The 23,616-nt window shown below is 42.5% G+C and overlaps 1 protein-coding gene across 1 annotated transcript in view; it reads right to left on the minus strand.

The window, feature by feature from the left end:
- EFCAB11 (EF-hand calcium binding domain 11) overlaps positions 1-23,616 on the minus strand; it is a 418,365-nt gene that overhangs the window by 218,617 nt on the left and 176,132 nt on the right. Inside the window, exon 4 of the mRNA XM_078662054.1 lies at positions 3,983-4,084. Within this exon, the coding sequence (XP_078518180.1) occupies positions 3,983-4,084 (102 nt within the window). The remainder of the gene's footprint in view (positions 1-3,982; positions 4,085-23,616) is intronic.

The following is a 23,616-nucleotide window of genomic DNA, read 5'->3' on the forward strand; positions in this document are numbered from 1 at the left end:
CCCACTATGCCAAGGGCACTCGCGGCTCTTGGAAGGCGGATGGCAGAGACAAGTTGGAAACTGAGTGGCAGCAAAACGTAAAGTATGGTTTTGAGAAAAATGACATGTTACGCAAACAACTGTATGAGCTCCCAAAGCAACTTTGTGGGACCATACCGATAAAGGGATAGTTAAACAACTTGGATTTTCTAGAACACAGTCTCAACAAGCATTTACAATGCAATGGTCTCGGCATTATTAAAGGTAGAGCTATTGGCATTGCTGATGATTTTTTTTATCATAAATAAATGGCATTGTTATTTACAATGCCAATAGCTTAATCTTTAAATAAATGGCATTGGCATTTACAATGCCAATAGCGTAATCTTTAAATAAATGGCATTGGCATTTACAATGCCAATAGCGTGTTCGCTCGCAAATGCATGACCTATTGCATTTACACCCACACAGAGCCACACACACAAAGCCCCCCACACACACATACAGAGCCCCCCACACAGGGCCACCCACACAGAGTCATTCACATAGAGCCACCTACACAGAGCCACCCTCACACAGAGCCACCCATACAGACCACTTACAAAAAAAGCTATCTACACAGAGCCACACACACACACAGAGCCAAACACACACACACACACACACACACACAGAGCTCACAGCCCACACAGCTCTCACAGCCCTCTACGCTTCACACACTCTGGAAAGGGGAGTTGCTTTTGCAAAAGGTGGAAATTTGGTGTGGTGAGTCTGAAATAAACAGGAGGCAAACAACCAGAAACACGAAAAGGTGTAAAGGCCCCCTATTCTCTTGTGACACCAAAGGCAGATCAGTTTGCAGAAAAGTGTATTATTCCATACACATCTTGAACCCACACAAGGTCCTAAGTACAAGCAGGTCAGCCAACAAGGATGTCAGTTGTGTAAGCATGAGTGATAAACACTGCATCATTAACAAACCAGTATGCCGCCCATCATGTAGTAAAGAGGATTTCTGTAATGCTAGTGAGCCTGGAAAATGCTCTGAAGGATAAAAGACTACATAAGCCCACTAAGATTTGAAGCTGCAATCTGCAGCTTGCACACAGAAGCCTGCATGCAGCAGGCACATAAACTAAATTAACTGAGTCTGTATTAAACACTAGACAGGGCACAGGAATACAGAGCAGACAGGACACGAGGCTGGTGTGTCACAGAAACAGGGGGCAGGCAAAGCACAGAAACAGGAGGCAGGCAAAGCACAGACACAGGAGGCAGGCAAAGCTCAGAAACAGGAGGCAGGCAAAGCACAGAAACAGGAGGCAGCCAAAGCACAGACACAGGAGGCAGGCAAAGCACAGACACAGGAGGCAGGCAAAGCACAGACACAGGAGGCAGGCAAAGCACAGACACAGGAGGCAGGCAAAGCACAGACACAGGAGGCAGGCAAAGCACAGACACAGGAGGCAGGCAAAGCACAGACACAGGTGGAAGGAAATATACAGGAGGAAGGCAATATACAGGAGGCAGGCAATATACAGGACTGACACACCAGAGGTTATGAATGCAGACATAGCAAACGGGGAAGGGATGGTAGAGATACACCTGGCAACCAGTGCACAGCGCTAGCAAGCTTGCCAGCCAGGACAAAGACACATTTGGCAGCCAGGGCACAGGACCAAAGGGAAGAATGGACATTGTGCAATGAATAGGATTACCAGATGACGACATCAGGCCACGTGAGCTGTAGTCCTGTGACTTACCTTAACAAACCATTGTTTTCGTGCATGTCAACCCCAGCACTTCCATTAAACGGAAGCAAGACTACAATTTCTGGAACACACCCATTTGTTAAATAAAGCCTGGGGTCTGAAAAGGGTGCTCTGGGATCATCAAGTGACCCCAATGGGCGAAGCCAAAAGGGCAGGTTAAGCTGCTTGTGTATTCAGTTTTAAAAAACGTGTGCTAGATTAAGAACGTGTAGTGGGTCGCTGTGCCAACCCAGGGAGCCTGTGCGTCACAAGCTTCGCCCTTTCAGAGAATTTCATCCTTCCTGTCCTGACTCTGCTTATTGTGACAGAATAGATCGCTTGTTTTTGGCACTGCGAGTCTTAGGTAAAGTGGGCGCAGTCATTTCCAGGAATTGCCTGTATCTCGGATTCATTATATCTCAGAAATGGTCTGTAAGTAAAGGGTTACAGGTAAATTCGGATGCCTCAACCTCTGCCGTCTGAGCCGTGTCTTTGTTCTAGAGCAGACACTGGGAGCTGCGGCGGCGGGGGTGAAGAAGTTTGAAAGGGAGCGCCTGCAGCGTGTGAAGAGCTGCTAGGCGCCATGAAGTAAAAGCGGAGCCCACCCGCATGAAAGTGCTGACGAAGCTATGCCCTAGCCGAGCGCCTGCAGCGTGTGAAGAGCTGCTAGGCGCCATGAAATAAAAGCGGAGCCCACCCGCATGAAAGTGCTGACGAAGCTATGCCCTAGCCGAGCGCCTGCAGCGTGTGAAGAGCTGCTAGGCGCCATGAAGTAAAAGCGGAGCCCACCCGCATCAAAGTGCTGACGAAGCTATGCCCTAGCCGAGCGCCTGCAGCGTGTGAAGAGCTGCTAGGCGCCATGAAGTAAAAGCGGAGCCCACCCGCATCAAAGTGCTGACAAAGCTATGCCCTAGCCCCCCCCCCCGCGAGAGAAGCAGGAGAAGCTGCCGCGGGCAGGGAGCGGGAAAAGTGAAAAGAATTGACCCAGCGGGTGCTCACCCCGGATAGCGCAAAGAGAAACCAGTCAGAATGCCATGCGCTTTTCATTGCGGCGCGCACACTACACTCCTGGGATGCTTCCCTTAATGATACAGAGAGGGGGTGAGGCTCGCCATGGGAGCAGGCAGACAGAAATACATACCGAACACGCACACAAGTAACGAGGCACAAACAGGGGGGGCAGAGGCTTACCTCATGTCCTGGTAGACGCTGCTCGAGCAGCAAAATGGCGGCCGCAAGCTTCCGTATTTTTCGGAATCGGGGGCGTGGTTTTGCTGTTTTGAGTGACAGACAACGTCACTGTCTAAAGAACAGCAAAACTTACGCCCCCAAATCCGAAAAAGACGGGGCTAAATCGGAGTGACGCATCTCTCCTCCAAAGGCTGGCCTCCGTTTAGGAACCCAGCCAATGGAGGAGAGACGGGGCAGGGAGGCGGGTTCTTAAGCCCTACTAAGAAGCATTAATTCTCCGACCCCAGACTGCGCAAGCGCAGCATTTAGGTCCTCGACCTAGAAAGGGCCAGTTGTCAAGTTCTATTTTTCTTAAAGGCAAAAGCAAATGAAGAAAGCTCAAAGTTTCCTCCTTGACATGCTAGTCTTCGGTTCTGCAGATGACTACAGACTCTACAATGCTAATAAAAGGTACGTTGCTCTCTCTTGCACATCAGAGTTTGATGCAAAATGTGGCACGGCAGACAAAAGATGCAAAAATTCTCAGTCTGTCTCAGGGCTTTGACAACAGCTTCACTACAGACCAGAAGTCCATTTAAAATCCTTTGTCTACAATTAACGTGGCTTAGGGGTGCGTTATTGGCAAAGGAGGTGTTCCAATATCAGTTAACAAGAGTTGATCAAAGCGCATACTTTAATCTTTTGATCCCCATGGTGATGTAGGTGGGAAGGGGCAAAAGAAAAACTCCAACCTGAGCCCATCCCTGTGGAACAATCTTGTCCTACGTGTGCGCCAAATCCCTGTTTATAAGAGTCCTGAAAAGCCCTAGTGGCCATACCCTCTGGCAGTCTGGAGCCTATGTCAGTACTAGGCATGGACTGTTCGGAAATGATGCATCATTCTTTTCCAGTCTACCACATCTGTTTTTATGGGTTCTCCTGTGCCGCTGTCATGATTTTTGTTAACTTGACTAAGGGGCGATTCAGTTCTTCTGGGTCCCACATGAAGTGCAAAGCAAAAACAATGTATCCTTTTCAAATAAAATAAAAATGATAAAAGTTAAGAAGGAAAACAGCCTTACAGTGCACGTCAAAGGCGTTGAATATCAGTCTTATTTCCCCGTAGGTCTGCTGAGCTGCAGTCTTGGCACTCATAAGTTTTATAAACTCTTCTAAAAACACGCCTAAGAGAGAAGAAAATATTATAGTCTTAACTTTTTTAGTTCTTTCATTAGACGATCATCCCTTCCAGAAACTGGCTCCCAGCAGGAGTCCCAGAATTTTACAAAATACATTACAACTTGAAAAACAATTTTACAAACTGCATTGCAACTTAAGAAACATACAGAAGATGTAGGAACCTCTAGAACTAAATGTCAACAGTAGAAATTAATCCTACATAATTGAGTCAAAATAGATTATTTCTCCTCTGAGACAAGGGCACATGTGGGTATGAACAATTGGCCTTAAGTCTATAGATTTTAAAGTCATTTATTCAGCAGCAAATGCGAGTGTTTAACATTCATATAATCCCAATAGTTCTGCCTATGTATATTTATAAATTGATCCCCTTGAGAAAAAAGCCATTTAAAAAACGCTGACTGTTAAAGAAGCAGTACCACCCGATTCAAGAACCCTCAACTTGCAAAGAAAATCTATTTAAAACCTGTGCAACACCTGCATTTGTTTTCTGTTGGCCTACTGAGGAAAATATGGCTTTGACGTTTTAGAAACATGGCTTTTTAATAAGATGAATCTGAAGAGGTTTCATTGTCGTGCTACCTATTGCACTCAACCCTCTCTCCAAAGGCGTATGAAGTAAGGCGTGCCGCGGGGGCTGCTGGGAGTACACTCAGGGCCGGACTGGCCATAGCAGGCACCGGGCAATCCCCCGGTGTGCCGCACGGGTGGGGGACGGTTTTGGGCCCCTGGGGGCCGTTTTTGTTACAGGGCCGTTAAAATCGGCCCTGTAAAAAAATCGGCTGAAAACCGGCCCCGGCAAAGAGCTCGGCGGCACCCCCAACACCCCAGAGTGGGGAGGGGGAGGTGGGTGGGATGGCCGAGCACTTTGCCAGGGCCGGTTGTGGTTTCCAGTCCGGCCCTGAGGACACTGCTGCCTAACCACTTCTTTTAAAGCCTTGAACCGCACACTTGACAAATAAATCAAAGTCGGTTATGCATTTAATGTCTGGCTTAGGGACAGCGTTAGCTGTTTCACTAGCCTCATGCAAACTAAAATAACATAATAAAAAAATACATATAGTGGGGCTTTGGGTCAGTCTTTTTCAGCCACTGATCAGTTCAAGTGTCATTCACATTTTGCTTTCTCCCACCACACCGTACAGCATTGGGTCAGCCCACATCAGCCACTAGGTGACTTGCATTGCGAGTGACGACATTTGCTTAACCACGTGCACACCAACTTAAAAAGTGTACTTCATTGCCAGGGCTGGTGGACCAATACTTTAATTTGTCACTGGTTTTCTTCATTACACTTTTTGTTTCTTAGTCATTCTTGAGTATTTAATCTACATGTTCAGGTTACAGTAATTAAAAGCACATTGCAGCTTTTCTTCACACCAATAAGAATCAAATTCCTAGGACGTGCATTAAAACAAAAAAAGGTTTGTATACTTGGAGTAAGTATACTTGCCCTCTAGAAAGCACAATTTGACTAGGTCTGGGCGAACTTCCGCAAGCAGCGGAGTGAGGTACATCGCACTGCTTTTTAGCGCCGGGTATTTGCCCTGTGCTGTACAATCAGCATGAATGGCACCACTCACAGCGCTAGAGGGTGCAGCTTCTTTCTGCAGCTCAGATAGGATTTTCTATTCGAGCAGCAGCTTCCTCAACGCAAGTGGTAGGTTTCTCCACGCAAGCGGTAGAGACCTGCCACGACCACCCGCGTTGAGAAATCTTGCCAGAAGGTTGTCGAGTGTTGGATTTTTCTCGCTCGCGCTTGCCAACTTATCATCGGCGAGCTGCAAGAAAGGAAGAACTCCGCTCTGAGCCACTCCGCAGAGTTTTTGGGAACGGAGTGGAAAAAACCCCGCTAGTTGGACTAGTGCTGGTGAGATGCAGGCCCGGACTCTCAGGTTCTACACCTCTCTTGTCCTTCTATTTTGAATCTTATCCTGCCGCCTATTGCCGCAAGATGGCACTTAAGGATCATTTAAGTTCACATCACTCCTTTAGGCCAGAGCAGCACCATTCATACCAGCAAGACATTCTTTGTCAATCAAAATGAATAATTGAAGTTTGAAAGATAAAAATAGGTCTCTCTTCAGCAAGAGCTTGTGACTTATATAATCTCTTACATATGTTTCTCTTTGAGAAGATAGAGGGGGGGTGATATATTTGGGGGGTTACATATTTTGTGAGCGTGAAGGGGGCAGTGATAGTAGGCAAATAAATGGGAATGAAAAAACCCAACTTCCTTGAAGTATAAAACTTAAGTCTTAGCTCCGTCAAGATCAATCTATTCTTCTTCCTCAAGTTTTTCATCTCCAAGAGACAAACACAGACCGCCCCTCAACTTTTCCCAGCTGCATTCCAACTAAACCAACTGAGTGCTATCAACATACATCAAGAAATTCATATTGTATGCATGCGGTACCACTGCTAGTGAAATCATGCATCTGCTCAAGAGCAGGAAAGAAAGAATGAACCCATGTGCTGCTACACGAACAAGGCCGCAAAGCAGAATGCAGTATGCAGACTAGTTCATTTCTGGTGTTCTCATGCTCTTCTACACACCATTCATAGCACACCTTCCGTTTCTTCCAAGGGTCTAATCACAGCAGCAAATCTTCACCTAGACTACGAGGTCTGGCACTGGCTTTTTTGAGCAAACAGCAACAAGCAGAGTCCAATTACTGGCAAACATCTCTTTGTGCGGGTGCAGACAGTTCCTTTTGGACTGCAGACATTGTAGCAGGGTCTGCTTCTCCTTTGCAGAACTGGAAGGAAGTCAAGGTAATCAGAAATATAAGGTATCTTTCGAATTCAAATTCTCCTTAGCTATAAGCAGACAGCATCTTCCCAGACTTTCTTCCATGTTTTTTGTAAATCAGGGGCGAGGCTAGGAGCTGTCTGGAGATAGATGAGAGACAAGTAGAGGGGAGGGGGGTAGCAGTTCAGCACAGAGGAGAAGTTTTGGCATAGTTACTTGGTGGACATTCTGGGAGGGTGCGATACTGGTTACCATACCTCTAGCCGAACAAAGATCTCAGCACAGACCCTGAGGGACTGCAGCATGCAAAATTTAAGTCTACATGATAGGCTAAGACAGTTGGGAGAGAAAACATTTTTGTGCAGCTTTTAATGTGTTCTGCATTGTACAATACTAACCCTGCAAGTGGTAATGGTCTTCACATATACACACACATACACACTGGTACTGCAAACTGTCGCCCCTCCAGGGGTTCAGATGAAAAGGCCTGTGTTCCCGTACCTATAATCAGCAGCTATCAACCACTAGTCCTTTCATAGCCTGGTATGAGATATGGCAGTTGCCACCCTTGACTAGACGAGAGAGTACACTGCATTAACCTAGAGGAGAGTAGTGAGAGAGTGGCCCAGAAAAAGTCGTAGAGTAGCAGGGTGCCACAGCTTTCCATCACATGTGAAAACATTCATCACCTCCGTCTTGAAAGATCTAACAAGATGTGGTTTAGGTGCTAACCTGTTGGCTACTGCTCTAATAGAGAGACCAGTCAATTCCCTGCCTTACCAATTTGATAGTTATCAAAAATAGCCCAATACCTAGCATTAAGAGCTGTGGTCAACGCAGTATTTACATAACTGCCAGAGCTAGGGTCTTTTTTTGTCATTGCTTTCAAATGGCACTGGGGTGATGGTATTAGTGATGAATTTAAGATGTTATGGGCAGTCCCACCACTACCTTTGCAGTACACACAACAATTAAACCCACTAAAGTGAGCAGTTTATGTAGTGACGCATCTTAGTAAAATTGGCGAGAAGAGTATAAAACATCCAGATAAAATGAGTAGAATGTTTGGTGATGTGATAGTACAAAAAACCTGTCCCTGTATGCTCATTATGTAAGATCTGAGGATCTGATCTGTCTACAAAGTTTGCATTGTAGTAAATGTGTTTCTCACGTGCTATAAACAAGTATAAGAGGCATGGTTCCTCGGGCAATGAAGCCGCCTCAGAAGCTGTCTGCCTCTTTCAGAGATAAATTGTCAACTAAAATCAGTGCAGACAAACTTTTCACACACATGAGGTTGACAGTCCCTAGACATGTATCTGTAAAACATTTATCGGCCTCCGTCATTTTATATTGACACCTCAAAGAGATTTATTTCAGAGTGTGCTCTATTAAGCACATCCATCAAGTAACTGGTCGATATTATAAATATTATTATGTGAAGTGCAGGTACATGCTAGATACAACTGGTAGCATTGAAGTCAATATCAAGAAATGGAGCGAAATACAAAACTGAAGCATATGGGCACTTAAAAATCCTTTGGTTACTTAGTGCAATATGCAAGAAGATGGCAGAGTGGGTATATGTATATGCTGCAACTCTTTAGTTACAGATTAAAATTCCAGCATGGAAGACATAGCCTTTCACCCTCCTCAGATTAGGGAAGAATTGGTATTCATTTTGGCAAAAATATACTCGGTTATTTACAGTACTGACAAACAAGTGATTAATATTGTTGTTATTCTTATGGTAGAACTTGAAAATCATTCACTATATACATAGTCACCTTCAACAAATACAACTTAGCATTTCAAGTCCCCAAGCCAGAATGTCACTGAGAGATAAACACTTTGTAAACAGTTCCTGCAAGTGTTCAGTACTTATAGAATATATTGATCAACACGCCCTCCGTTGCGACTCCTTTCCTCCATGACAAAGCACAAATTCTTACTTTACTAAAGAGGTCTCAAACTTCCAAGTCAAATGTAGGATGGAGAACGGGCACTAGAAACACAACTACAACAGCAGCAAAGATTAACTCCTACAGCGCTACCGCGTTTTCCCGCTGTGCGCTGAAGAAGTAGAAAAAGGCTTGTTCATGACAAAACCAGCTCGTCATGAGCGCAGCATAGGTAACGCCCATGACGAGCTGGCTTTGTCATTAGCGTGGAAGTGGTTAAGTCTTACTTGAATAAGTTACTTCACGAGTCATGAAGAAATGCCAAGCAAACATCCTGTAGAATTATGGGTAAAACTATGTATAACCAATCTTTTCAGTCGATAAACAAGGGTATGAGTCTCTTCCGTACTCACTGAAGGATCACCCAGGCACACAGCTGAGATTATTACATCCTTTTTTCAAGTAGATCACGTATAAAGCACTATTTGAAATCATGATATTCTGGGGCCTATTACACATTAATATTTATTCCCATGATTATTACTATTACACAACTAGATGTAACTCTATACATTTTTAATATCCCTCATTTCCAAGGATACATTTACAACTAGGTGTAGAATTACGTCTCCAACACTCAAATCAGCAGATGGAGCATGCTACAACTGGATATGGAAGTGTAAAGTTATCGCTGGTAACTTTGCATTCATAGGTTGAGATCTCTGCCACCTTGGCGAAGATCTACCTATGGGAACATTATTTCATTTTATTATTCTTTTACACATTAAAAATAAACACATTTAAAACATTATTAATATAGAACAAATAAAATAAAATTTAACAGCACATTAACTCATTCAACTAAACGTGGAGTAAATAAATCATTAATTTAAATATATTAAATATATAATAACTTTTTTTTATACAATATTGCAACCCTCTCTAACATTAATTTGATTTACTATGAGGTACATTTCATGAAAAGGTAAGTGTTAATTATAAATTATTTTCATTGTTTTAAGAATAGATTTTTCTTTTTTTAATTAAGCTATTACATTTTAAAATATGAAAGTAATTATTTAATAATTCTATATTCTAACAGTACATAAATATATGTAACTAAATGTCAAAATCATTGAATTCATTTAACATTAGTTCCTACGGGGTGTTCTTTTATTTCCCGGCGGCCAATATTTTCTATGGGAGTGTGCTGCAGTACCCATGAGTTGCCATGAGTGGTGCTTAACTTAATACAATGCTAGACTGGACTACATTTCCACCTTCAAGGCTATAGCAACTTTAAACCCCTCCTTACATTTCCCTAAACCCATCCCGTTTAGTAATAAGTATTACCCATTGTCCAGCCACTCCCCCATGTTCCTCCCACATTTAATACAAAAATGTATTATGTGAGTCTCTTCTAATAGGTTTGTGAATAGCAACCCTCTCTCTCCAGCAGAACAATGGCAAACTCACTGCAAAGCAAAATTAATTTACAAGGATTTCAAGGTGACAGTTCAATCAACTCAACATTGCGACATATATATATATATATATATATATATATATATATATATATATATATATATTCACTCAAAAAACTATAAGTTTTAGTGGTGTTATAGTTAGCTGGACATTTTACTCATACAAAACCATTGAAATTGCTCCTATATAGTTAGTTGTACTAACTATATTTCACGCACCTGCAATCCACTGCTGATGATGTCACATATTAGATCATTCATGACATGGTCAGTGACATCACTGATGACATCTCAAATGACATCACTGATATCATCCAGTGAATGTGGTTTGCTTCATTATTTAAATATGCATTATATATATAGCAATTTGCATTGAAGAATAAGTGGATATATATAAATAAATATTTGGATGGAGGATTTAGTAGCAGTGTAATTGACTGTTTACTTGACCAATTTATAATGTCTCACTAAATACAGTGGATAGTGACTAAACTGTGTGAATATCTGTATCACTTTGTCAGTTGTTGTGTAAACTGATTCTACAGTTGGTTACTAGCTATGTGAAAGTCTATATTAGTTATTGATTAGTTAACTGAGTATTTGTATGGGAGTGTGAAAGTGTGTGTGGTTCGGTGGGGGGTGTGTGACTGTCCAAAGATGTGTGAATAGTTGATTCAGTAGATATATGAAGTTAAAACTACATGTTCTAATAGTTGTTTGGGTGAGTGAATATCTTTATGGGTGTGGTGATGAGCAAATATATTTCTCAATGGTACAGGTCCAACAAACTAGAAAAATAAAAGGCAGTGTATGTGTCAGTTGTTGTATATAAATAAGTATACATAAGACACAATGATTGTGTGAGTGACTGTATGGATAACTGTATACTTGTAATAATGATTTTATAATTCACTAAGTATGACTTACTATCTAAATGAATAGAAGAAGTGGTGTTTGTATAAGTGTTTTGCTAAGTAAATATGTAAGTATGATCCATTGTTTGCATAAGTGAGTAGGATGACTTCATATGTGAATAGGATGCGTGCTGTTGTTTAATGTCGATATAGATGTATAAGTATTTTTGATACTGTTCTATTGTTCATTGACAGCATGTAGGAGTGAATCCATAGGTAAGTGATTAGATGTGTGTATACATCTATGAATCACTGAGTGGATTTTTAGATACTTGTATTGCTGTGACAATGGATTTAAATATGATACTCTGTATTTTACAAAGAGTGATGAAAAATTGTAATAGTGTATGAAAAGGTGTATGTGATTGTCACGTGGATGATGTCATCAGTGATGTCATCAGTGATGTCATTTGAGATGTCATCAGTGATGTCACTGACCATGTCATGAATGATCTAATATGTGACATCATCAGCAGTGGATTGCAGGTGCGCGAAATATAGTTAGTACAACTAACTATATAGGAGCAATTTCAATGGTTTTGTATGAGTAAAATGTCCAGCTAACTATAACACCACTAAAACTTATAGTTTTTTGAGTGAATTTCAAAGGTTTTTTAAAAGCTAATTCCTAACTATACAACTCCTGAAACCTATGGTTTTTTCAGTGAATTTCAAAGGTTTTTTAAATGCTAATTCCTAACTATATAAGGCCTGAAACCTATGGTTTTTTCAGTGAATTTGCAAGGTTTTTTAAATGCTAATTCCTAACTATATAAGGCCTGAAACCTATGGTTTTTTCAGTGAATTTCAAAGGTTTTTTAAATGCTAATTCCTAACTATATAAGGCCTGAAACCTATGGTTTTTTCAGTGAATTTGCAAGGTTTTTTTAAATGCTAATTCCTAACTATATAAGGCTTGAAACCTATGGTTTTTTCAGTGAATTTCAAAGGTTTTTTAAATGCTAATTCCTAACTATATAAGGCCTGAAACCTATGGTTTTTTCAGTGAATTCGCGAGGTTTTTTAAATGCTAATTCCTAACTATATAAGGCCTGAAACCTATGGTGTTTTCATTGAATTCTCAAGGTTTTTTAAATGCTAATTCTATTAGCGGATAACGTTTTTATATATTAAAACGTTTTTTATATCTCAAATGCCTGCTTTGCTAACAGAGTTTTTAAGCACAGGCTCTTTTGTCTCTGGTGGCCATCTTGGGAGAATGCATATCAGAATTTTCTTATTGAAATATAAGAGGATTTGAGAAGTCACTCAAAATGTGCCCTAATTTTTCTTTCTTCAGCACTAATCATAATTTCTATGGCAAAATAAACCCCCTCATTTTGTTCCTTTGCAAATTAAATGTTTTAAGTGTTAACACTTTATTCCAATCAAGATGACTTCAGGTGTGCCATACTTTTGTCATAAGTAAGACTGTTAGCGCTCTAGTTGTTCTTTAGAACACTCTGGGACATTCTGTCATTGGGCTATAGTTGGGCTACATCTGGCTGATATTTGGGCTACATTTGTTTTTTTTTGTCTCTGGTGGCCATCTTTGGGCTACATTGGGCTACATTTGGGCTCTAACATATATATAGCCCAATGTAGCCCAATATATATTTTTTCAAAGTTAATTTTCATAAAAACCACTGGAGCACATATCTTGAGACATAGCAAAGGCACATCGGGCTACCAGTCCCTACAATTTTGCCAATTTTGGTGGAAAACCATTCAGCCGTTCGGGCTAAAAGTGAGTCCAACCGCCCTATGGAAATTAACATGGGGAAAACACGTTTTGGGACCCCCCTTTTATCTCGGCCCCCGCTTGACGAATCTCCCCCAAACTTTCAGGGAAGGACCGGAGCGCCGCAAAGTTAAGGAAAATTTCAGGAAGATTCCTCAACCGGCGCCAAAGTTATTCCCAATAGAATGTTGAGATTTCCCTATGGAAAACAATCCTAACTATATATACCTACTGGCTATCGCCAGTAGGTAATTATATATATATATATATATATATATATATATATATATATATATATAATGTATAAACCTTACTGCAACCGTGAAGACATGAGGATGAGCATTAGCAGCGGTTTTAATTCAGTTTTTACCCTGCTTTACAATGTATTATACAAGTATAACGATAAAGAAGTGTTGTACAAACTTCCATCTTCATTACTCAGAGAACGATTCCTTTTTAATGTTTAATTTTTAATGCGGATCCTAGTTAAATATGCTTTAAAGGACAGAAGCAAACTACTAGAAGAAATCGATCAAGTGATAAGTGTAACAAGCACTCTGATGTCTAAGGAGGCACTTGATATTCATTTAAAACAGCTGGAAACTAAAATGCTAAAACTGGAAGAAGAAATCACCATGAAGAAACAACGCAAATTCTTACGGGATTATAAAGACTATCAATCGGGTCGCACTTTGACATTTCATCGTAAATATGACCATCTTTTTGAAAAATCCAATCCATCTAAACCCAGCATTCCCGTGACACCAGCTCAATCAGTGGTGGAAAGTGATGCTTCTGATGGAAGCCTTCCAGATATCTCCCCATCAGCGTTGAACCAAAGAATTTCTGAGGACCAACAAAAGAAAAAGAACAATTTTTTATTACAGTTCCAGGTCCTGAATCAAGGACGGACAGATACACAACAGGACCAAGGAAACCAACGGGGAAGAGGCAGAGGAAATCGAGGAAGACCGAGAGGAACAAACAAGCCTAAATCCGACAAAAACGCAGAAATATCGCCCATGGGAGTAATGACAAGGGGCAGCAAAGCAAAAATATGATGGTACCTGTGGAAATGGTGTGACTAAGAACAAGGAGCATAGCACATAACTTTTAGCAGTCTGGTAATGTGTCCATTGTGACACAACAAGCCAATTTTTGCCCACTTGGGCATGGACTCTCTTTAGACTATCATTCATTCAATGGGGAAAATTCGTGTGCAGTGTATGCCCATATGGGCGGGACTTTTTACCTTATTTTAAGTTGACCTATTTTTGAATCCATCTTGTGAGTACCTTAAACTCCATTCATATATAACATACGCCCACTTGGACGGTATCTTGATTTTGACTCAAACACTGATACGCTGCCATGTAATATCCTATTTTTGAAAGGCAATTTATATCTAATAAGTCCTTGGCGTCTTTATAATTTTGTCCAGCTATGAAAGTCAAAAACAAATGAATGTATATATCATCGACTGCAAATACGATCTATGCAATGAATTTTGAAAGTTATCAATTTATATACATGAATTTTATGTCTTGATAATGATTCAGTGCTCGTGGATATTGACACTAACTGAATATGAGAAAGCATTTGTACCTGTTATTGCTCTTGAAAACATGTCCGCCATAGTGGTTAATCATTTTTGTCACACTTTTGGGTGGTTGTTGTCCGTTTTTGATATCATTGGAAAGAGTAAAAGGACAATTGTTTGGCGTCTTTGTGTAAACGTGATCAAGCTGCAAAGCGAAACGCGTTGTTTTCCTGCCAATTAAATTTTCGTGCACAGCATTTTCCTGAGTGTCGGTTGACGTTTATTCTGATGAATGAAGTATCTGCTTGGATATATATATATATATATATATATATATATATATATATATTCACTGAAAAAACCATAGGTTATAGACCATATATAGTTAGGAATTAGCATTTAAAAAACCTTATTTTACTCACACAAAACCATTGAAATTCCATATATAGTTAGTTGCACTAACTATATATCGTGCACCCGCAATCCACTGCTGATCATGTCACATATTACATCATTCATGACATGGTCAGTGACATCACTGATGACATCACTGATGACGTCATCCAGTGACTGTGTGTTTCTGTAAAGTTTAAATATGTTTTACATATTGAAGAATGAGTAGATGTATAAGTGTCTGGACGAAGGATTTAGTAGGTGCATGACTGAATGTATGAGTGAGTGATTAAATGTGTCTCACTGAGTGCATGGGTTAGTGACTAAACTGTCTTAATTTGTGCATCATTATGTCTGTTGTTCTGTAAACTGCTGCATGTGTTGATCAGTAGCTATATGATTAACTATATGGGTTATTGATTGATTGTCCAAGTATTTGTATGGGAGACTGAGTGTGTGTGTGGCTGGCTGGGAGGTGTGTGACTCTGTGCAGATCAATGTGTACTTGTATCAATGATTGTATAAGAAAGTAAGTATGTGTTAGTATATGTTTGAAAATGTAAGGTGCTCTATGTTTAACTGTATAGACAAGAAAATGGAAGTGTGATTGATTCTTTACAGGACTGACTAGGTGTGTGAGTAACTCCATGGATGAGTGGCAGAGTGTGAGTGTCTGTATAGGTGTATGAGTGCACATGATAGTGTTGTAAAGATGAGTGATTGTATGTATGAATGATTGTATGGGTGAATGAGTGAATGTGTGTGTAGACGTAGGAATCAGTGAGTACGTATGTAGTAACTAGTATTGGTGTGTCAATGGTTTCAAAAATTATACTCTGTATTTAACACTGGGTGAAACAGAGGTTATATTAAAATGTGAGGAGATGCATTGTATTGTCACATGAATGATATCATCAGTGATGTGGTCATTGATGTCAAATGAGATGTCATCAGTGATGTCATCAGTGATGTCATTTGAGATGTCATCAGTGATGTCATCAGTGATGTCACTGACCATGTCATGAATGATGTAATATGTGACATGATCAGCAGTGGATTGCGGGTGCACGATATATAGTTAGTGCAACTAACTATATATGGAATTTCAATGGTTTTGTGTGAGTAAAATAAGGTTTTTTAAATGCTAATTCCTAACTATATATGGTCTATAACCTATGGTTTTTTCAGTGAATTTTCAAGGTTTTGTAAATGCTAATTCCTAACTATATATGGTCTATAACCTATGGTTTTTTCAGTGAATTTCAATGGTTTTTTAATAGCAAATATCATAAGCTGTCGAATGTCAAGTATGTGGTAAGTGAAAACATTTTCGTGTTTATGCACACTGATCTGCTTTGAATGGTGCCCCCCCCCCCTCATTTCTATTAGGAGTACTCTCTCTTTGCAGATAGTGAAAGGTAGTTAACGCAGGCCTTTGCCCCCGTTGTAATCCGTCGTGCCTGCTTCTCTCTCCATTTGATTGATTGTTATCCAAGTATTTACTGTTTTAGAATTAGTTCTCTTTGGTTCATTCTCTATTTACAAACAAACACAGAGTCGCAATACTCTGTTTAGTCTTTGCAGATAACGAAAAATCGTGTAAAAAAAAAAGAAAAGGAATCGAGCAAAATCAGTAGGCCACTAATGGGATCTCTTTTTGACCTCGCTAAAATAGAAACATTAGGAACAACCCCTCATGACAAATACAAAACTAGTGAGATGAACTGAACTCCACACAATGATGGCTGCAAAACAGCTCGGCTCCGCCACCCACCCCGCCCAAAATAACGATAAAGAGCGGCTGCCATGATTGGTTGCGGAATGGCCACAACGGAGCTACGAAATGGTGCTGCTCTCATGCTAACCCCAGCTTCGGTCTGAAACATCCAGAAACACTGTAGACTACCAATTCGATCAGTTCCGGTAGCGCCCCAATGTAACCCGGTAGAGAAGAACTAGCCCTCCCCTCTTTGACTGATGGTTCTTGTTGCCTGTCCCTTCTGTTGTCATTTAACAGAACTATTTAGCCTGCTGAAAGGGGTTGTGTTTCGACCGCTGGTTGGTGGAGACATTTTGACTATATTCTGGACCTGCGTTGTCGCGTAATGCGTCATATGACGCGCCGCGTTAGCGCATCCGGAAGTCATCCGGGGCGCGCAGCGCGTAACGTAAGCCTAACAAGTCATGTGACTTGTTAATAAAACTTTTCATTGGTTCATTTTACTTTTCTTATTCTAATGATGAAAGCCTTGGTCATATCACCTAAAAATTACGCTTTTAATTACTTCCGAACATTATTTTCTCTTAAATATATGTTATAATGTTCCAGGCTAATGTACTTTCCCGGAAATTTTACAACTGTCCTGCAAGTAAAATATATTCTTTTTTCGAGAAAAAGAGCTTTTCTTCGTCCCATGATGGAGCCGTTGAGCAAAAGAGGGTCGACCTGCTGTCTTAGTCGCCGATACGCCTGAATATGAGATTCTTATCGATCACTTTATGTTGCAGGAATAGAAAACACAACAGCCCTTGACCATTTATCTTTACTGCGTTCCTTCGTATTATACCTTTTACCCTTCATGTAATTGGTCTGCTTTATTTCACTTGCCTTTTAATGATTCTAAAACAGTGACTATTATTAAAAACTTTACCAATGTATACACTACTACCATGTTTTCTTTTAAAAACCTTTATTGTGAAAATTTCATTATACAAATACGAGCCTATAACCACGTGGGCCTGCCACGGAGCAAACTGTAATCGTATATGATGAATAGACATTTACACTGTAGAGGAACGTAACGGGCGGGCCATTAGGTTGCAAAAACTAAGGTGTCTAACAGTTACGGAATCGGTGGACGTACATTTTATAATTAAAATACGACAGGGCCAGTTACAATAAAATTATCTAGATATACATTTGCGGGCAAGTACCATGGGTGACGTGAATTCGAATTTTCAACAGTACAGTAATCAATAACACATCAGAACTTAATATCAATAGGGATGTCGAAATATTCAATCAATTCTCGTCCCCGCCCGCCATGTGCTTCAAAACTGCATACGTATCTCGTGATTTCAAGGTTCTGCAACCAGTACACAACAAGGAGTTACGAGTTCCATTTATTCCGGCGCCATTTTGGGCGAGGACGGGCAGGTCCAGGATATAGTCAAAATGTCTCTACCAACCATCGACTATGATGATGTTCATATGCTGTATTTATTAGAGTAACACTCATCTGCCCACATGAAATTAATTTACCACAATCTAAACATGTCATTTTAATCTTTCCAAAGTTCTTCTAAATATTTGGGACCGTTTCCCTTGCCTCTGAAGCTCTCAGTGCCACTTCTTTGATGAATGTACTAGCAGGTCAGGGGTTCTCCTCCAAATCTCTCTTTTATGCAGCACTATAATTAATTGGTGCCACCTCTCCATATGACGATGCATGGTATAGTTACCACAACTATATTTTTTTTCGGTTCCTCTGGAGAGTTCATCGTGGCAGATGAAGCGTGTAACATACCGGGCATTTACCTTTCTTTGCATGTACAGGAAAAAAAAATCGAGCGTCTGAGTTCTAAGGTGTCCCAGGGCCATTTTAGTGGACCAGGCCCAAATCCAAAGAACAGCCATCTCACAGGCTAATGGGGCGACCCACGCCGACTTTCAGCATTGTAGAATGACCACACCAGTACAGCAACTTGCTAGACATCACCTCGGTGCCATCCGGATCTCGGCACCCCACTGCAGATGAAGTGCTCTCAACTATGAAACCACCACGGTGACATCCGGATCTTGGCGCGTTGTGCTGCCTTCGGCCTATTCGCACATCGGTCCGCTACTGACGCCATCTTACAGGCTAATGGGGCGACCCACGCCGAGTTTCAGCATTGTAGGATGACCACACCAGTACAGCAACTTGCTAGACATCACCTCGGTGCCATCCGAATCTTGGCATCTCAACGCCTAGTGGTATCTTCCATACAAAAAATATTGTTACGCTGCCTTTGGCCCCATTCGCACATCAGTCCGCAACTTAGACATCACCTCGGTGCCATCCGGATCTTGGCATCTCAGCGCCTTGTGGTGTCTTCTACTCCGAAAATATAGTAGAAAATATTGTTGCGCTGCCTTTGGCCCCATTCACACATCAGTCCGCTACTGACACCATCTCACAGGCCAACAGGGCGCCCCACGCCGACTTTTACCATTGTACGATGGCCACACCAGTGCCACAACTTGCTAGACACCACCTCGGTGCCATCCGGATCTTGGCATCTCAGCGCCTTGTGGTGTCTTCAAATCAGAAAATATTGTTGCGCTGCCTTTGGCCCCATTCGCACATCGGTCCGCTACTGACGCCATCTCACAGGCCAACGGGGCGCCCCACGCCGACTTTCAGCATTGTAGGATGGCCACACCAGTGCGGCAACTTACTAGACACCACCTCGGTGCCATCCGGATCTTGGCGCGTTGTGCTGCCTTCGGCCTATTCGCACATCGGTCCGCTACTGACGCAAACTCACAGGCCAACGGGGCGCCCCACGCCGACTTTCAGCATTGTAGGATGGCCACACCAGTGCGGCAACTTACTAGACACCACCTCGGTGCCATCCGGATCTTGGCGCGTTGTGCTGCCTTCGGCCTATTCGCACATCGGTCCGCTACTGACGCAAACTCACAGGCCAACGGGGCGCCCCACGCCGACTTTCAGCATTGTTGGATGGCCACACCAGTGCGGCAACTTACTAGACACCACCTCGGTGCCATCCGGATCTTGGCGCGTTGTGCTGCCTTCGGCCTATTCGCACATCGGTCCGCTACTGACGCAAACTCACAGGCCAACGGGGCGCCCCACGCCGACTTTCAGCATTGTTGGCTAGCCACACCAGTGCGGCAACTTACTAGACACCACCTCGATGCCATCCGGATCTTGGCGCGTTGTGCTGCCTTCGGCCTATTCGCACATCGGTCCGCTACTGACGCAAACTCACAGGCCAACGGGGCGCCCCACGCCGACTTTCAGCATTGTAGGATGGCCACACCAGTGCTGCAACTTGCTGGACACCACCTCGGTGCCATCCGGATCTTGGCGCGTTGTGTTGCCTTCGGCCTATTCGCACATCGGTCCGCTACTGACGCCGCCTCACGTGCCAACGTATTTTCTCCGCATTTTACACCCTATGCCGCATAACAGGTCATGTGACTTGTTTATAAAACTTTTCATTGGTTCATTTTACTTTTGGTTTCCTAATGATGGAAGGCTTGATCATGTGACCTAAAAACAACACTTTTCATAGGATGAAAACTTTTTTTTTTCCCAAACGATGAAAGCCCCACCTTGTTTCTGGATGTTTCAGACTGAAGCTGGCGTCAGCATGAGAGCACCACCATCTCGTGGCTCCGTCGTGGTCATTCCGCAAGCAATCATGGCAGCCGCTCCCCACCAGAAGCCTGCAGGAGTCGGAGCCCCCAAAACTTTTGATGAATTCTCAAGGCGGAGGGGACGCTTTCGAGAATGGGGTCCAAGACCTAGCAGACAAGCGTCCGATTTCCAAGGTGTCCCAGGGCCATTTCAATGGACCAGGCCCAAAAAGGAAACAGCCTGCCGCCATTTTGAGAGTCCTGTGACAGCCGCCTATCGCTGAACCGCAAGAGTGGGCGCAACTCAGCTGAATTGCGGCTTTTGACACAGTGGACCAAAAACGGACGGAATGGCAACTGAAACGGTAAAGGGGCGCCCCACTACAACAGATGACACTCCACCTGGAGAGGCCCGTTCACGCCGCCTCCCCCGGGGCGCTCCACGCCGTTATTCGGAGCAGCATTGTAGGATACCAAAACCAGTGCGGCAACTTACTGGACATCACCTTGGTGCCATCGTTCTGCTGCCTTGGAACTATTCGCGCAACAGTTTGCTACTGATGACCCACCCCCCGCGACGCCCCATGCCGTTATTTGCTGGGTGGCAACTTACTAGACATCACTTTCGTGTCATTTAGATTTCGGCGCGTTCTGCTGCCTTGGAACTATTCGCACAACAGTTTGCTACTGATGACCCACCCCCCGCGACGCCCCACGCCGGAAATCTGGACGTTGTGCTGCGTTGGGACTATTCGCACAGCCGACCGCTACTTCGTTGTTTTTCCCTAAAAATGTTTATATGTTATTACTATTTTTGTTTTCTTGTATATATTTATAAATTATTAAAGTTTTATAATCTTACTACTTTGTCGGAGTGCTATATATTTTTAATGTGACACATAATTGTAAAAACTTTGATGTACAAACAGTCATCCCTGGAATCTTCCGCTTCAGGCTCGGTCCCCTCCCCAATCACAATACAGGATGGTTTTCAGATAATAGCAACGCTTCTGCTGTGACGGATCTCATCGAGTGTGGGCCTTGATCTACTATAACTCCTTTGAAGAGGGGTGATTCTTTACAGCTGTGGCCATAAACTACATCTGCAGGGCTAGCTGATACCCTAGGACCAGCCTGGACAATCGGACACAGAGGAAAAGGAGTGTCAGAGGGTGCGGTAGTGAATAGGGCGAAAGGGAGGTGTCGGGCGGGCACAGGGTGTGATTCTCAGGGAACAGCAGTGCAGATGGGGGAGGTTTATTACCCATGCATAAGACAGAGAGCGGGGGTGACCACTGCCTGGGGGAGATGCTTGCGAGGGTGGGGAGCCATGCTAAGGATCGACAGCGTGCACAGAGTGGGTCTGGTCAAGGCATCTAAAATGGCTGCCGTGCACGACAAAAGTGTGGCATTTGAAAAAAGACAAGATGGCGCAGACAATGTTTTTCAACACTTCCTGATTTCCTTCGAATCGAACGTTAACAGACGTTGGGGCATATTACCAAAGTTAAGCGATATTTATCCCTAACGATGCTTAGCAACGATTTTTTTACCGTCAGAAATTATCGCAGATAAACCTTGCTATTATCAAGGTTTATCGGAAATACGATAAAAAACGACCGCAATGCATTAATATCGCTGAAAACTCAGCGATATTCATGCATTACCGAGCTAATGCTCTTAGCCATGTTATCCACCTCCCATTGGATAACATGGCTAAGACTGCTCAGGGCAGGTGGTAGCTTTTGGAGATATTCGCCCTTATCTCGAATATTTCCAAAAGTTGATAATAGGAGATAGCGATGTTAGCGACTGTTTCCAGCCGCTAACATCTTGGCATGCCCACTTTGCATGTCATTAGTGATAAATATCACTCACATGCAAAGTGGGGCCCAAGATGGTCGCTATCTTCTACTAGCCGTCGCTAACTGGTGTTAGCAACAGCTAGGTAATACACATATAATTTTATCTCCGCGAAGCGGAGCGCTGTTACAGATACATATCTTGTTTCTGAACGTTAATTTCTCAAAATGCACTGAAGCACATATATTGAGACCTAGCAAAGGCACATCGGGCTACCAGTCCCTACAATTTTGCCAAGTTTCGTGCAAATCCATTCAGCTGTTCGATCCTACCGAGAGACAAGATGGCGGCCGCTACGGACTGTTTGGAATGTTTACAGACACCGGAGAGCCAATCAGCTTCGCTTCGCAAAGCTCCGTAACGCGAAAAGTACGCGAAGCGGTGCGCTGTTACAGATATATACCTTTTTTTGAACGTTAATTTCTCAAAATCCACTGGAGCACATATATTGAGATCTAGCAAAGGCACATCGGGCTACCAGTCCCTACAATTTTGCCAAGTTTCGTGCAAATCCATTCAGCTGTTCGATTATTATTATTTTTATTTTTTTTTGCCCCGCGGGGCCCTTTTAAAACCTCCACATCAAACCTAGGGGGTGAGCGACAATGTACTATGCCCCCTTATGGTCATTTGCCCCTTCGCTTTGGCCTCCTCTTGTCTCTCGATCCTACCGAGAGACAAGATGGCGGCCGCTACGGACTGTTTGGAATGTTGACAGACGCCGGAGAACCAATCAGCTTCGCTTCACAAAGCTCCGTTGCGCGAAAAGTACGCGTAGCGGAGCGCTGCCCAGTCCGCTGTTACAGATATATATCTTTTTTTGAACATTAATTTCTCAAAATCCACTGAAGCACATATATTGAGACCTACAAAAGGCACATCGGGCTACCAGTCCCTACAATTTTGCCAAGTTTCGTGCAAATCCATTCAGCCGTTCGGGCTAAAAGTGAGGCCAACCGCCCTATGGAAATTAACATGGGAAAAACGCGTTTTGGGACCCCCCTTTTTTCTCGGCCCCCCCTTGACGAACCCCCCCAAAATTTTCAGGGGCTGCTCAGAAACAAAATGTGCCATTTTCCTGAAAATTTCAGCCAATTCCGTCCACAAACGCCAAAGTTATTAGACATAGAATTTTCAAAAAACCCATAGAGAAAAAATCCTAACTATATATACCTACTGGCGACTGCCAGTAGGTTATATATATATATATATATATATATATATATATATATATATATATATATATATATATATATATATATTGGGCCATGTTACCGTACTATAGTGTTAGGTCAAACCCCCTCCCACATCAACCTACTTCATGTTCCACATATAGGTTTCTCTATCCAGTAATAACTGTTTTTCATCTTTTAACCGCTGCAAAGAAATCAGAACTGGACAGATATCAAAACGAAAATAGACCGAATCCAGAGCCCCTGAACGCTTTTGCTGTTAAGTACATTCATTGGCAAAGACAACACATCTGGCTTTCTCGTGTGAAAAGCTCTGTAGATAATAACTGGGGGCAGCACCTACATTCAGCAAGAGGGAACTAGGTGA

Source organism: Lissotriton helveticus, chromosome 9 (assembly GCF_964261635.1).
Source record: "Lissotriton helveticus chromosome 9, aLisHel1.1, whole genome shotgun sequence".
NCBI classification, from domain to species: domain Eukaryota; kingdom Metazoa; phylum Chordata; class Amphibia; order Caudata; family Salamandridae; genus Lissotriton; species Lissotriton helveticus.